We start from the raw sequence: 16,303 nt of genomic DNA on the forward strand, positions 1-16,303 counted from the left end.
TTAGAAGGATATATGGGCCAAACGCAGGCAGGTGGGACTAGTGTCGATGGGGCATGTTGGTCGGCGTGGGCAGGTTGGGCCGAATCTGTCTACCTCTTTGATGACTCTCGGACTATCCTTGAACACACTTTGCTAGCTTTACCTTGCACTAAACATTATTCCCTTATCGTGTATCTGTGCACTGAAAATGAATCGATTGTAATCATGTATTGTCTTTCTGCTGACTGGTTAGCATGCAACAAAAGCTTTTCACTTCACACGTGACAATAAACTAAACTGAAACTGAACTGAAGGGCCTGTTCCCGTGCTATTTGACCATGGCATAGTGGGTATCGATATCTAGTATTTGTGGGAAGGTGTTTTGACTTCAGTCTCTCTTGCTTTTGGCTCAGCGTCTAGAGATTGTTACAATCAAATGTAACAGAATTTAACAATACACTTTCTTAACTTAATGCTCATGTCCGTTTCCAATTCTCTCTGAAAGGATCAACTTGTCATGACTACTTGGTGTTACTGTTTTTAGTTCTGTGGTAACATCAGATTCACAAGCATCGGCAGCTGTCTTGATGTATCTTCAGTTCCTTGTCTAAAGAGCTGTGGTTTCAGGGCGGATAGCTTTCGGGTGTAGTTTTCTTGCAGCATGTCGAGAAAATGATGGCAAAATTGGAGCAAATAATCGGCTAATGAGACTCCACACTAACCTACTTTGTGCATCATTTGGGCAATTTGGCTATTTCAGGACAATAGTCCACTGCTTCATATTCCTCTTGGAAATGGTTTCATAGCACAATAATCCTAATTTCCAAGGATGCAAGGTTACAGCACTTGGAATGAAACTGGTTTTAACAAAGGCAAGATGTTTTGCCACCTCAATCTCTCTCACCCACAATCTGAGCAATGACCACTAAATGTGCTGTCTGGTCATACGAATATCACTCTACCTTAATTGGTGCATGTGACAATAAAAGACCTTTGAAACCTTTGAATTTTTTTAATTAAAACGCTAAAATCTGAGCAAATTTGGGCCCCATATCTGAGGAAGGATGTGCTGGGTCTGGAGAGAGTCCAGAGGAGGTTTGAAAGAATGAACCCAGGAATGAGTGGGTTGGCATATGATAAGTGCTTGACAGCACTGGGCCTGTACACGCTGGAGTTTAAACGTTTGAAGGGGGACCTCATTGAAACTTACATAATAATGAAAGGCATAGATAGTGTGGATGTGGAGAGGATGTTTCCACTGGTGGGAGAGTCCAGGAGGAAGAGGTCACAGCCTCAGAATTAAAGGGTGCTCTTTTAGAAAGGAGGTGAGGAGGAACTTCTTTAGTCGGGATAGAACTCATTGCCACAGAGGGCTGTGGAGGCCAAGTCAGTGGATATTTTTAATGCAGAGATAGACAAATTCTTGATTAGAACGGGTGTCAAGGGTTATGGGGAGCAAGCCGGAAAATGGGATTAGGAGGCAGAGATCAGCCATGATTGAATGGTGAAGTAGATACGATGGGCCGAATGGTCTAATTCTACTCCTATAACGTGAACTTGTAAATGTAAAATTGCTTTTAATTAACAGTTCTGTCCACCTGTAGATTGTGTGCCACTGGTACTTCCTGTGGCTTTCTGGGCTTCCTGGTCACAGTTGCATTAGTTCTGTATGTGAGCATTTGCCAGCCTCTGATAATTGTAAACTGCTGAGCTACCAAGATATTTTCTTTCATCCCCAAGCTTCAAGGTTGGTAATCGGGCGACATAGCTGGTTCTGATTTACTTTTTGCATCAGAACTCCAGTGGAATTTTCCCGCACCCTTTTCTACCTGTGTTTGGGAGAGAAGGTTAAACATGAATTTTGGTTTATTCAGTTCTCGGGGGTGGGGGGTGGGGGGGGGGGTGCTGATCAGTTTGTTTGGGAGTATATGGCTTGGATAGAAGGTGCCTTTTCCCAAATTCCTTTCCTTTAAGTAATGTGCTCTCCGCAGATTGACAAACAGCAATTTGAAGAAACCATCAGAGTGCTAAACAACCTGTACGCAGAGGCTGAGAAGGTGGGGGGCCAGTCGTACTTGGAGGGCTGCTTGGCATGTTTGACTGCGTACACCATCTTCTTGTGCATGGAGACTCATTATGAGAAGGTGAGTTAGACTTTCGCTGGTGATCAAGTTACATAAATGGATAGAACTACTGCAAGTCACGCACTGTACTTTACTACTCCAGCTATTGGAATGGCAATAGGTTAGTTACAAGCCTGACCTGTCCACCACCCAGACATGCAAAACCTGTTGTAAATGCTTTCACAAATCTGACTGGTCTATTGCATGACTGGGTGGTAGAATGGGTTTCATAATGTTTTGTAATTTGAGTCTGTTTACATTTTGTTTGCTCGTGGTTATCATTATGCAGGTAATATTCTTGCAGAAGGTCCTTGAGAATTAATGATCAATCGAATTTAATATTTGTCAAAGGTTCATTTCCATTCTTGCAAAACTGCCTCCAGTAAATCCGCTTGCATACAAGTTGTTTGTTTTTGATGGACAAAATATATGTAACAGATATTTCCATAGATAGTTTAAGAAATTACATTATTATAATTTTCTAATCAGTTGATTAGGACATTTATTTTCAGCTGTCTAGCTTACCTAATCCTAAATGTAATTAATTTCTTGCAGGATATTATATTGTAGCACTTGTTAATTTGTTATTAAACCGTGTAGGAAAATAACTGCAGATGCTGGTACAAATCGAAGGTATCACAAAATGCTGGAGTAACTCAGCAGGTCAGGCAGCATCTAGGAGAGAGGGAATGGGTGACGTTTCAGGTCGAGACCCTTCTTCAGACTGATGTCAGGGGGGTGGGCCAAAGAAACACTGTTATTAAACAGTGATTGATTTTTGAACGCATTGCATGTGGAATAAAAACTAAATCGTTGCCAATATACTAATTCCCTCAACATTGATTAAGGAGGAAATGGGCAGGTTAATACTTGTTTCAGAAATGTCATTTTTATCTCCTCTGCAAATTCTGGACGACCATCTACTCATTTTCAGTCTTCTCAAATCTGCACTTTTATTTGCAGTGTTTTCTCAATGTTGTGCGCGATGCCCTTGTTATAAAGTCATGGGACGTTCTACAAAGTTAGCTACATTGAATTTTTATCTTGACTGTTCTGACAAGAGTGAAATGAGCAAGCGAAATGTTCTGAAACAGCCGTTGTATGCCAAGTTATTTAGTGATGCGGCCTTGTGCTGAATAAAGCCACTGGAATAAAGCCATCTCCTGTTTTAATCTGAAATATTTGTAACAATTTCTCTTTTCACAGATGCTGTCTGATGTACTTTGCATCTTCAGCATTTTCTGCTTTTTTATTCCACCACGTTGGGTGTTTTTCAGATATGCCAGTTTAATTTGTGGCGGGAGGTGAAATCTCTTTATTTGCTGTTAACCTGTTTGTGCATCTGTGCCACACCAGCTTCCTTGCCATAATGAGTTTTGAACCACAAACATTTCTGCAGAATGTAAATTTATTCTCGTGAAATTATCTAATTGAAAAAAAATCTGCCATATTCTTAAAAGTGGATCACGAATGAAAAAAAAAAGTTAAAATAAAAAGAAACCTTGTGAAATATGTGGAAATTGTCAATCTTTCACAGGTTGTTCTTCAAGCTTGGATTCAAATTACAGAAACTGACCAACCTGAATCAGATCTGACTGTGCACTGATTTGATTATTTTGTGGGTTTCTTTTGACTTGAAGTATGCAGGACTTAATTAAACTATGAAGGGCTCCTTTTATAAGCAAGGTAAAGAGTGCTGGTCATACAATCTTCCCAGTGAGGATACGTGTCACGTATTATTGATTGTGGAAAATGATCCAGCTTCTACCATTTCACCTCTGGCATCATCAAGAATTTTGGAGAATGGAGGATTGAAGTGACTCCAGACCACAGCTTGGCTGCTTTTCTCTCATTCATTGTTGCCATGGGTTATTGAGACATTGATGAGCAGACAATACAAGTTTCACTTTGGCGAGGGCATGATTAAAGCTTGTGCTTTAAAAAACAACAGCCACTCTTCCACATAGTCCACCATCAGTCCCCATCCTGAAATAATCCTTTTCACTCCTATGCAGATGCATTGTGACAGATTCAAATGAATATGTAATGTGTACAGTCAATTATGGTGGGGTTTTTTTGTAGTGCAGGAAGAAAGTCTTAAAATGCAATTCCAGTTTATTTTTTTTAGTTTAGAACCAGACCCTTCGGCCCACTGAGTCTGCACCGACCAGTGACAGACTACCCGAGACACACTAGGGACAATTATACCAAGCCAATTAACCTACAAATGTAGACGTCTTTGGAGTGTAGGAGGAAACCGAAGACCTAGGAGAAAACCCATGCTGATCACAGGGAGAACGTACAAACTCCGTACAGACAAGCACCTGTAGTCAGGATCGAATCCTGGTCTCTGGTGCTGTAAGGCAGTAACTCTAACGCTAAGCCATAGTTAACTGACTATGTACCTGAATTTTAAATTTAATTTTGATTTTCCACTTTACTTAATATTAGTGTGATCCGTGATGTGTCTCTCGAAGGGCCGAATGGCCTACTCCTGCACCTATTTTCTATGTTTCTCTCAACCTTTAAGAATCAGAAAGAGACATTAGGCTTATGCATCCAAATGAAGGGGAATCCATAATTACATTTTTTTTTTTTAGATTTAGATTTAGAGATACAGCGCGGAAACAGGTCCCTTTGGCCCACCGAGTCCGTGTCGCCCAGCGATCCCATTAACACGACCCTACACTCACTAGGGCCAATTTTTACATTTACCCAGTCAATTAACCTACATACCTGTAAGTCTTTGGAGTGTGGGAGAAAACCGAAGATCTCGGAGAAAACCCACGCAGGTCACGGGGAGAATGTACAAACTCCGTACAGACGGTGCCCGTAGTCAGGATTGAATCTGAGTCTCTGGCGCTGCATTCGCTGTAAGGCAGCAACTCTACCGCTGTGCCACCGTGCCGCCCACAATATCCTTAGCTTTATGTAATCCTTTAGGTGTTAGCAGAAATAGATAGTTATATGAATTATGTTCAGGATAAACGTTTTTGAAATAACTATTATTGCTGTGTTCTTTGTTTGCAGGTGTTGAAAAAGATTGCAAAATACATCCAGGAACAGAATGAGAAGATATACGCACCACGAGGTCTTGTCATAGTCGATCCAATTGAAAGAGGGTTGAGAGTTGTATCCTTTGGTTTTATTGGTTTGCTTCTGCTATTTATTAAAAGATCGGTCTCTTTGAATGCTGTTTATATAACCACATAGCTGGGCAGTTTTGTAATGTTGTTTCAATGCTGCCTCCAGCATGTGTTAAGCAGAGAAATAATTACATTTCCTACTCTGATTAAACTTTGACAAAAGCACTCTCTCTTTCGCATGTAACTGAGATGGTTGTTTTTTTAAAAATAATTCTAGAATCCACTTAAATAATGCCATAAGCCTCAGTTTACGAAGAGGAAACTAGCAAGTTGAAAAGCTAATGAAATGCTGACAGTGAAACGCACAATTATTAGCCCCAGTTTCTCCAACCAAGATTCTGCTGCATCACAAACTACTTTATTTAACATGGCGGTTAGGCAGCATTGCTAGATACTTAACATTCTCATTTTTATTATGCGACAGTTCCCTTTTGCTTGGTGGTGATGAATCAAATTTCAAAATGAAATTTGTGGTGGTGAATCTGTGGAATTCTTTGCCACAGAAGGCTGTGGAGGCCAGGTCTATGGATATTTTTAAGGTAGAGATGGATAGGTCTTTGATTAGTACGGTGTCAGGGGAGAAGGCAGGAGAATGGGGTTCGGAGGGAAAAATAGACCAGCCATGATTGAATGGCGGGGTAGACTTGATGGGCCGAGTGGCCTAATTCTGCTCCTATCACTTATGACCTTAGGACCGTTTTCCCTAATCGGGCCACGCAGTATTGGAGGATGTGATATTATTTGCGATGGTTTCACTTGGTTGGATAGATTAGGCCTGGGAATCGTGGTCTTGGATGGGAGACAATTAGGAATTCCTTCAAGCATTGGGTTGCAAACATCAGAAGGCTGTCAGTGCCCAGTCATTCACTAACTTTAAGACCAAGACTGAGAGAAAGTTGAACACTCGGGGAACGGTGGGATATTTGAATGGGGTGGGAAAGTGGTGTAGGTAATTCTTCACTATAATGAAGAAGAGAGTCGGCTTGATGCCAGCTCTTGCTCCAAATGTTTATATGAAAGGAGCTTTCCACCAATTGTGCATACTACACAATTTACTTTGCTACATTTGGGTGTAATGGAAATATTTCTTGCTGAAAAGATACAGGGGTTGTTAAATAATCCTGTCCCTTGAATAAAACGATTTGGACATTGCTTGACGTGTTAACCCCACTGAGTAAATAATCAGTGAATTGACATGGCTAAAGCAGTTAAACAATTAAATTGAAGACAGAGTGTTGGAGTAACTCAGCTGGTCAGGCAGCATTTCTGGAGAACGTGAGTAGGTGACATTTCAGGTGACCTGAAATGTCACCTATCCATTTTCTCACGAGATGCTGCCTTTCCTGTTGAGATACTCCAGCACTTCGTGTCTTCTTTTGTAACCAGTATCTGCAGTTCTTGTTTCATCTAAATGCATTGGTTGTCTCGGTAGGAAGAGGTTGGAATGGAAGCATCTAGGACAGTGCCTACTATGTAGAACACAAAGTGCTGGAGTAACTCAGCGAGTTAGGCAACGTCTCTGGACAATATGAACAGGTAACGTTTTGGGTCGGGACCTTTCTTCAGATGCAAAATGTCACTTATCCACCTCCTCCAGAGATACTGTTCAGCCTGCTGAGTTACTCCAGCACATTGCGTTGTAAGCAAGATTCCAGCATCTGCAGTGGCTTATGTCCGTAGTGCCAATTTTGTGGCAACTTAAATTTTGCTGTTAGCAGTTGAGCAGAAGGAGGAGATTATTCCATTCATATTTGGCTCAAATTGTAAATGTGGAAGATTGGTAAGAATAGGGACATTTTTTCATCTGTGGCGTTTGTCCAACCATCTGCCGATCGACCCCCCGCCCCCCCCCGCTCCCCACTTGCCTGTGTTCACCTATTGCCTGTCATGCTGTGTCCTGCCCCCTCCAGCTTTCATGAGTTTTGATTGGGAGTGGTTTTGGGGCAGGATGCAAACAGCTTTGTTCTGAATGAAAGTAAATTGTCATTTTGAAAAGCTGACGATCAGGAAGCAAAAGGTATCATAACATCTACTGAGAAGAATGGAATGTTTGGGATTGAAATGCATCTTGTAACATCTACTCAAATCCCTTGTGCAGACCAATTCTGCTTGCTTTAAGAAAATACTTTATTTTTAATTAATCCATGAACTAAGTATGAGGTTTGCGTATGCGGTCTAGATGTCAAAGAGTAATTTATAGATCTCAATTGAGCCTGCTTCATTTGGTATATATGTGCAGTTCAGGGGAGGGACAAAGCACTGTTCTGATAACTTGGTTGTTGCTGCAGGAGCTTTGTGTGAAACGCTCAGACTGCTTACGTTTTAGTCTCTGGAAGTCTTTCACAGCCATAATTGGTGAAGCAAAATAGATTACTTTCCTGGCAGCCTTTAAACAAATTATCAAATTCCTTTCAAAGTGCTTGAACACCACGATGCATTATGAACCACAGCTTGCTGTGAGTCCACTTGCTTTTCTCACAAGTAACTTTAATTTGATAAGCGCCCAGGAATTCTGTTTGTGCATTCGTCCAGTTGGTTACTTGTGCGGAGAAACTCCTGTGAATTAGGGCAGTAGCAAATCAGTGGGGAGTATAACATGGGGAATTTCTGTCACCCCTATTCATTCACCCCAAATTCTAGATATTTTTAAATGCATTTATCTCTAATTGTTGTTTTCTATTTCAGTAAGAAACATTATCTGTGGCAGTGGAGGCCAATTCACTGGATGTTTTCAAGAGGGAGTTAGATTTAGGGCTGAAAGAATCAAGGGATATGGGGGGAAAAGCAGGAATGGGGTACTGATTTTGGATGATCAGCCATGATCATATTGAATGGCGGCGCTGGCTCAAAGGGCCGAATGGCCTACTCCACTTATTTTTCTATGTTTCTAATGAAAGCAGAGACGCATTTTGTTTACCACAGCACATTCTTGTTTGTGTTCCTTTTTTTATTTAGAGCACAGGATGAACATTTTCATTGTAAAGACTGTTCTCAATACTATTCCAAATTTGTTGGTCCCACCAGCACTTCCACCCTCCCCTGAGTATCATGTCATAAGGAATAGTAGAATTAGGCCATTCGGCCCATCAAGTCTACTCTGCCATTCAATCTATCTCTGGCTGATCCATCTCTCCCTCCTAACCCCATTCTCCTGCCTTCTCCCCATAACCTCTGACACCTGTACTAATCATGATTCTTGATTATTCACTGACTTGGCCCCCACAACCTTCTGTGGCAAAGAATTCCACAGATTCACCACCCTCTTGACTAAATAAATTTCTCCTCATCTCCTTCCTAAAAGAGCGTCCTTTAATTCCGAGGCTATGACCTCTAGTTCTAGAATCTCGCACTAACGGAAACATCCTCTCCACATCCACTCTCCAAACCTTTCACTATTCTGAATGTTTCAATAAGGTACCCCCTCATTCTTCTAAACTCCAGCGAGTACAGGCCCAGTGCCGACAAACGCTCATCATGGGTCAACCTACTCATTCCCAGGATCATTTTTGTGAACCTCCTCTGGACCCTCTCCAGAGCCTGCACATCCTTCCTCGGCACGGTAGCGCAGCGGTAGAGTTGCTGCTTTACAGCGAATGCAGCGCCGGAGACTCGGGTTCGATCCTGACTACGGGTGCTGCACTGTAAGGAGTTTGTACGTTCTCCCCGTGACCTGCGTGGGTTTTCTCCGAGATCTTCGGTTTCCTCCCACACTCCAAAGACGTACAGGTATGTAGGTTAATTGGCTGGGTGAATGTAAAAATTGTCCCTAGTGGGTGTAGGATAGTGTTAATGTACGGGGATCGCTGGGCGGCACGGACTTGGTGGGCCGAAAAGGCCTGTTTCCGGCTGTATATATATGATATGATATGATATGGTGCCCAAAATTGCACACAATATAGTATAGTCTCAGAGAGCTACAGCTTCCTTTGGCATTGGCAGCATCACAGAATAGAATACAATAGAATAGAATGGCCTTTATTGTCTTCCAAAAACATGTTTTTTGATGAAATTATGTTACCCACAGTCAACAATGAGAAGCAATAAAAAGAAAGCAATAAAACCCACAATCACAAAACCAACATAAAACAAAAAAACATCCATCACAGTGAGTCTCCTCCTCACTGTGATGGAAGGCCAGAATGTCTTTCTCTTCCCTGCCATCATGCCATTAAGCCTCTGTTGGAAGGCTCCATTTTGCATTGTCTGGCTGCACTTATTTGTAGTTCTTTTAAGTTTGCTTATCCCTGGGATGTTGCACAAATTGAGTTTCCAATTTGGAATTGAATAATATTGTGAAAATGTTGGTTGGCCCACATATCCACTTTTTCTCAAGACGCCTTTATTTCGATATGGAGTAAGGACGAGTGACATCAGGAATAGGTACATGGCAGCACTGTTAAAGATGAGTTTCGAAATGAGACCTCGGGAAGGAGATTGGGTGAAGAAGGACGTGGGAGTAGAAAGCTGGAGTGCAAGATGGATGATGTTCTGATTTCTTGAGCTGCAATTGTTTGCTTGGTTGTAAACAAACATTTCACTTTTTGCAAAGCAAAGGCTGCTTTGCATCCTTCTTGCATTTGCATCCTCCTTTCATCTGAAAGTGGTGACTCAAGCATTTTTGCATTTCTGCACTCACCAGAATGCCTCCAGGACCTCAGCCACGTAACTAGTTTTGTTTTGTCAATAGGTGGTTTTGAACTATGAAGGGCAGCACTGGTGTGCCTGATCCTGGCCTCCAACAATGTCCTTGGGCATTGACTTTCTGGCAGAAATCACCAGGTAGCAGTGATGGAACTAAGCAGTTTCTTTTTAACTCTCCTGGCCCCAGGCTGGTGCCCTCAAGCCCCAGATACAATCAGCTAACTAAGCAGAGCAATGGTACTTCTCTGAACTGCGGCTCAGGAATGCACAATACGTGCACTTTTCCCCCGGAGGTTAAAATTAATTATTTTAATAAATGGCAGATTTTTGCAAATGGTTCTGAATCTTGCCAGTGTAATTCACTTGCTGAATTTAGTATGGTTAGTTATTTTGCAAAGCTTTGCTGGTCTTGGTGAGATATGCCAATTACCTATGGCAGTGTGCCTCGAACTTCGGGGATTCAGTTTTATTTCCTTCAGCCCGAATTAGACACGGTGTAGAAAGTGACTGAAGCAATCGGATCATCTTGTGTTTGAGACTCCAAAATGGTGGCCTTGTGTTGTTGGTATCTGAAGAAAGGTCTTGAGATTGTGTGTGTGTGTGTGTGTGTGCATGTGACACAGATGTTGTCGCTGACCAGTTGATGCTGGGGATGTGTTCAACACACTGTATTTATTTAACAAAAAAATACCACAGCAATTTCACGGTCTCTGCTCTCTCGGAGTGTATGGTTTGAGTTATAGGTGTGTAGAGTAAGGCATGCAGGAAGGATGTGAGGAAGACTAGCAAAAAAGAAAAAAAAATCTGTTATGGGAAAAGAGCCTCTGAGCACAGAGGCTGGTTTTATTGTTACTGACATTTTATTGATGCTGGCGATAAGTACACTAAATATAAAAGGAGAATATCACTGCTCCCCAGTCATCCAGAGCCCAATTTCCCCGAATTATGAACAGCTGCCACAGACGTTGAAAAGTATTGCATCTTTTCTGTTTTATTATCTTTCTTGAGTATTGTGACTCGGTTGGTACGTTTACTTGTATTAGGAGATTGAGAGCTTGGATCCAACCTTAAGAGTGCAATACTGCCATTGGTCTAAATACGAGAGAGACCAAAGCTCTGTCTTTTCCTTCAGTTAAACATGAGACCCTGACACACTATTTCGAGGACCATTTGAATAATTCTCGATATCCTGCCAAAATTAATCTCTGCTGAAACATCAAGACGTTGCAGCCCAATTTGTGCAAAAAAAGGACCAAAATTCTCATTTGATACTGATCAGCGTTTCCAAACAATAACTCAATCCATAAGTGCTTTATTGTTTTTAAAGTGCATTGAAACATTCGGGGGTCAAAAGTGGTGTAATGCATTAAAGGTGTACATTTTTCCCAGAGTGGGTAGGTTGGGTGCATTAAGTGAGCAAACAGGACAAGACTACTTGGCCCTTCATGCCTGCACTTGGTGTCATTTACCTCGGCGTAGCTTTCCTGGACCAACACTATCCCACAATGTCCACACATCTATCGGCCTGTCTTGAATGTTCTCAGCAATGAGTCTTGCAGTAGGTTAACTACCCTCTGAGTGAAGTCATTTCTTTTCATCTCAGTCCTCATCACTCAATGACCAATCCCTTATTTTGTGACTGTGATTCCTGTTTCTAACGCCTCCAGCCAGGGCAAACATCTTGCCTGCATCTTCCCTGTCAAGCCCCGTCTAAAAATTGTTTCGAGGAGGTCGTCTCTCATTCTTCTAAACCCTGAAGAGTGCGATCCCAGTCTAATTTCTCCCCTTGGGACAGTTCCTGGAATCAGTGTGGCAAACTTACATTGTGCTCTCTCTCTTGCAAGTTTATCGTTTCTACATGCAAATGATGGCGCAGCGGTAGAGTTGCTGCCTTGCAGCGCCGGAGACCCGGGTTCAATCCCGAGTATGGGTGCTGTCTATACGGAGTTTGTACGTTCCCCCTGTGGGTTTTCGCCGAGTGCTCCAGTTTCCTCCCACGCTCCAAAGATGTACAGGTTTGTAGGTTAATTTGGCTTCGGTAAACATTGTAAATCATCCCTATTGTGTAGGATAGTGTTCGTGTACGGGGATCGCTGGTCAGCACGGACTCAGTGGGCTGAAGAACCTGTTTCCGAAGCTGTGTCACTAAACTAAACCATACCTGTACACAACAGAGTGCAGTCTCATTGGGACATTATGTGATTTGGATAGGATGTCTTTACATTTATACTCGACTCCTCTTGTAAAAAAGCTAGCATATTTTTTGTCTTCCAAAATCTTTCCTGCATCTGTTTAACTTTGTTTTAATGAATGATTAAAGATGATTTTCCCTTTTACGATTCCAAGGTGGCTGTCACAAATCTATTAATAATTTTGAAGTGCCCCGTTGAACTGATTCAACTACCATAACTTGGTGATCTGATAACTATTCCAGGCAAGGCTGGTGATTGTTCGACCAGTCCATGTAATCAAAGTAGTTTGAAAGGATGCTTGTGTAAGAAGGAACTGCAGATTCTGGTTTGCACCGAAGATAGACACAAAACGCTGGAGTAACTCAGCAGGCCAGGCAGCATCTCTTGAGAAAAGGAATAGGTGACGTTTCCGGTCGAGACCCTTCTTCAGACGATTGTCCCACTGATGTCTGGAGTCTTTAAAATTCTGAATTAAGTATCTGGAGTTTTAAGTGGTTTGAACTTGGGCTCGAAAATGGTAATCTTGTGTTACTGGTGTATGAAAATGCCTGGAGGGAGGAGGAAAATGAATGAGAATGTGGCACAGATGTGGTCGCAGACTTAAGGCAGGATTTGGAATCTGCACGGGCTCTAGTGTTTGTGTTCTTCAGACTTGACTCAAATCCCGTGGTGGGGATATGCTCTGCCTATCACAAGTTCCGCTGGACACTAATACTGTTTTTTTTAATTTCCATGGAATACTTTGTGGCATAGTTTTAGAAGCTTAATTATGTGCTGTCGTGGGATATAAAGGAAAAACACAAATGTCTGAAATGCTCTGACATTGTCATGTAGATCAGAAACTGGCCCACCAAATTCACATTAAATTAATTAAATGAATCTCGAGCGAAATTTGCCCACTTCCCCTCTACTTCCATCCAAGAAAAAGTCTGCTCTAGAAGTATAGTTTCCTATTTATTTGGTATGAGTTGGGTTGATGCCCTATTAATCTCTTGCATTGCTTGAGGCTTAAGTGTTGCAGTTGATGGAGCAGTCTAATTTCATGACTTTGCCGCTTCAGAGATTTTGGCTGCCACCAACTTCTGGCCCCTTGGCCCATAATTATTGATGGATAAAACAGGCAGAAGGAAAACTGTTTCCAAGTTAATCACATTTCAGTTAATTTTTCATTTTTTGTTACACATTGGGCTCCTTTAACACAACACAATAGTGAATTCACTGGTTTCATTCCTGTGTAATGAAGGATATGATGGTTAATCAATTATTTGAGACAAACTAAATGATTTACAGACTTGTCCACAGCTGCCAGTTGTAACCATGCAAATGGGGGAAGGAAAAAAACTTTGGGAAAATTAAATCTGGCCTGGTTGGATTTGGAGAAAAATGCATAAAAGCTTAAAAGGACGAAAGGAGGGGTTGGATTGAATCAACCTTGATTTCCTCGATGTAGTAACTTTTGACCAAAAGAAAGGACAGACTATTTGGCCCCTCGAGTCTTCTCTGCCACATAGTCCACTTTTCTGTCCGCTTCACATAACTCTTGGTTCTCTCATTGATATTTTAAAAAAATTGTCTCAACTTTATATGTACTCGAGGAATCGGACACTACAACATTGAGGTGATAAATTCTACAGACTCTCAACCCAACGAGAGAAGATATTCTTCCTTATCTCAGTCTTAAATGGGTGCCTCCTTAATCTTGGCCACTACACCTGAGACTCCCGTGAGGAGCACATTCTCCTGGCATTTTCCCTGTCAAGCTGCCTAACGATCTTGTATATTTCATTAAGATTTCCTCTTTTTTTTACTCTAGTCAATTTGTTCAAATTTTTTACAAAACACATGCCATCCATATGTGGGATCACCCAAGTGGGTCCTCTCAGAATTGCCCGGAATGATAATCTATCCTTCCTTAAATAAGGTGATTAAAGCTGTACAAAATATCTAGATGTGGTCGCCTTTGTTGCCTGTCTGCTTGCACTAAGTTCTCCCTTACTTTATAGCACCCCACCCCTCAAAATTAAAGCCAACATTTCATTAACTTTCCCAATTGTATCTAAGTATTGGCATTCTATCTTTTGTAAAAGGACGTCCAAATATTGGTGCTTTGTGCAGTCTTTCACTATTTATATAACAATGTTTTATTATTGTTCACATTGGAAAAAGGCTTTCACATTTCTCGCGTTACATTCTAGTTGACATCATCTTGTACACTTGAACTGCCAATATCTCTCAGTGAACTGTTGTATCTTCCTCACAGCTTGAATTCTCCCTCTACTTTTGTATTATCTGCAAATTTGGCTACATTTTCTCCCTCTAAATCATTACTATATGTTGTAAACAGCTGCAGTCCCCACACTGGTAACAAATTACCAATGACTCCATTATCCCCATTTGCTGTTTCCTGCTAGTTAGTCATTCCTCTATGCATGTTAATATACTGCCTCTCACCCCATGAGACCTTGCCTTGCAAAGTAATCGACAGCTCGTCAAACATGTTTTGCAAAGCCAAATATCTTCTTATGCCACTCCATCTATTTTAGCTGATGCTTCATCAAGAATGCAGACCTCAGTCTGAAGAAGGGTCTCGACCTGAAATGTCACCCATTCCTTCTCTCCTCAGATGCTGCCTGACCCGCTGAGTTACTCCAGCATTTTGTGTCTACCTTCAATTTGCACCAGCATCTGTAGTTATTTTCCTACACATCAAGAATACGAATACATTTGTAAGACATGATTTTACCCTTAAAAAGCCGAGCTGACACTGTAAGCTAACTTTTCAAATATTCTGCTATTGCTTAGGTGAGAGATACAGCTTGGAAACAGGCTCTTTGGCCCACAAATTCATGCTAACCATCGATCACCCATTCACACTAGTTCTATGTTATCCCACAATCTCATCCAACACACCAGGGACAAATTACTGAGGCCAATTAATCCGACAAACCCACACGTCTTTGGAATATGGGAGGAAACCGGAGCACCTGGAAGAAACCTATGTGGTCACAGGGGGAATATGCAAACTCTTCACCAGTCAACACTTGAGGGGGATCGAACACGGTTCTCTGGCACTGTGAGGCAGCACCACTGAGATGCCCATTAGCCCCTGAATAACTATTCTACTATTTGCCCAGTGATAGTTGTTAGGCTGTTGTTACTTATTTGCCTCCACACTTTTGGAGTCCGTGCCTCAAATTGCAAATTTTCCAATCCAAGGACTTTTGAAATATTCTTCTTTCCCTTCTCTGCTCTGCCTCCTTCTCTCTGTTTTACGAGTTCTGAGACTCTTTCGGGCTGTGTGCGTCTGTCCCGAAAGGGTTACTTGTTTACTACTTTGTTAAGTGTTCATTATTCATTTAAGGTTCTATCAGTCCATGGTGCTTTGGAGACATGGGAGGGTTATAATTAGTGGTGCAGTGTATCGTTATTGTTGTATCATCATTGTTGGTCCAGCAAAATGAGTTAAGTTTGGTTTATCATATCATATCATATCATATATATACAGCCGGAAACAGGCCTTTTCGGCCCACCAAGTCCGTGCCGCCCAGCGATCCCCGTGCGATCCCCGTACACTAACACTATCCTACACCCACTAGGGACAATTTTTACATTTACCCAGCCAATTAACCTACATACCTGTACGTCTTTGGAGTGTGGGAGGAAGCCGAAGATCTCGGAGAAAACCCACGCAAGTCACGGGGAGAACGTACAAACTCCTTACAGTACAGCACCCGTAGTCAGGATCGAACCTGAGTCTCCGGCGCTGCATTCGCTGTAAAGCAGCAACTCTACCGCTGCGCTACCGTGCCGCCCATTATTGTCATGTGTACCGAGGTACAGTGAAAAGCTTTCATTGCGTGCTAACCGGTCAGTGGAAAGACAATACATGATTATAATCGAGCCATTCGCAGTGTACAGACACATGATAAAGAGAATAACATGAATAACATTTTAGTGCAAGGTAAAGTCCATTCTAAGATAGTCCGAGGGTCAGCTCTCTAGTTGTTGGTAGGATGATTCAGTTTCCTGATAACAGCTGGGAAGAAACTGTCCCTGAATCTGGCGTGTGTGTTTTCACACTTCTATACCTTTTGCCTGATGGGAGAAGAGAGGAGAGGGAGTGGCCAGAGTGCGACTCATTCTTGGTGATCCTTGGTGATCATAAGCCAAAGGTTATTAAAAATCAGTGGCGGTGTTACATTCAAAGAGACTCTGAGCAAAT

General features: G+C 41.9%; 1 protein-coding gene across 1 annotated transcript in view; it reads left to right on the top strand.

Moving 5' to 3' along the window:
- The window catches only part of golga7 (golgin A7), a 45,681-nt gene that overhangs the window by 19,159 nt on the left and 10,219 nt on the right, over window positions 1-16,303 (top strand). Inside the window, exons 3-4 of the mRNA XM_078428919.1 lie at window positions 1,971-2,123; window positions 5,133-5,234. Coding sequence (XP_078285045.1) covers window positions 1,971-2,123; window positions 5,133-5,234 — 255 coding nt within the window. The remainder of the gene's footprint in view (window positions 1-1,970; window positions 2,124-5,132; window positions 5,235-16,303) is intronic.

This window comes from Rhinoraja longicauda, chromosome 36, assembly GCF_053455715.1.
Source record: "Rhinoraja longicauda isolate Sanriku21f chromosome 36, sRhiLon1.1, whole genome shotgun sequence".
Classification (NCBI taxonomy): Eukaryota; Metazoa; Chordata; class Chondrichthyes; order Rajiformes; family Arhynchobatidae; genus Rhinoraja; species Rhinoraja longicauda.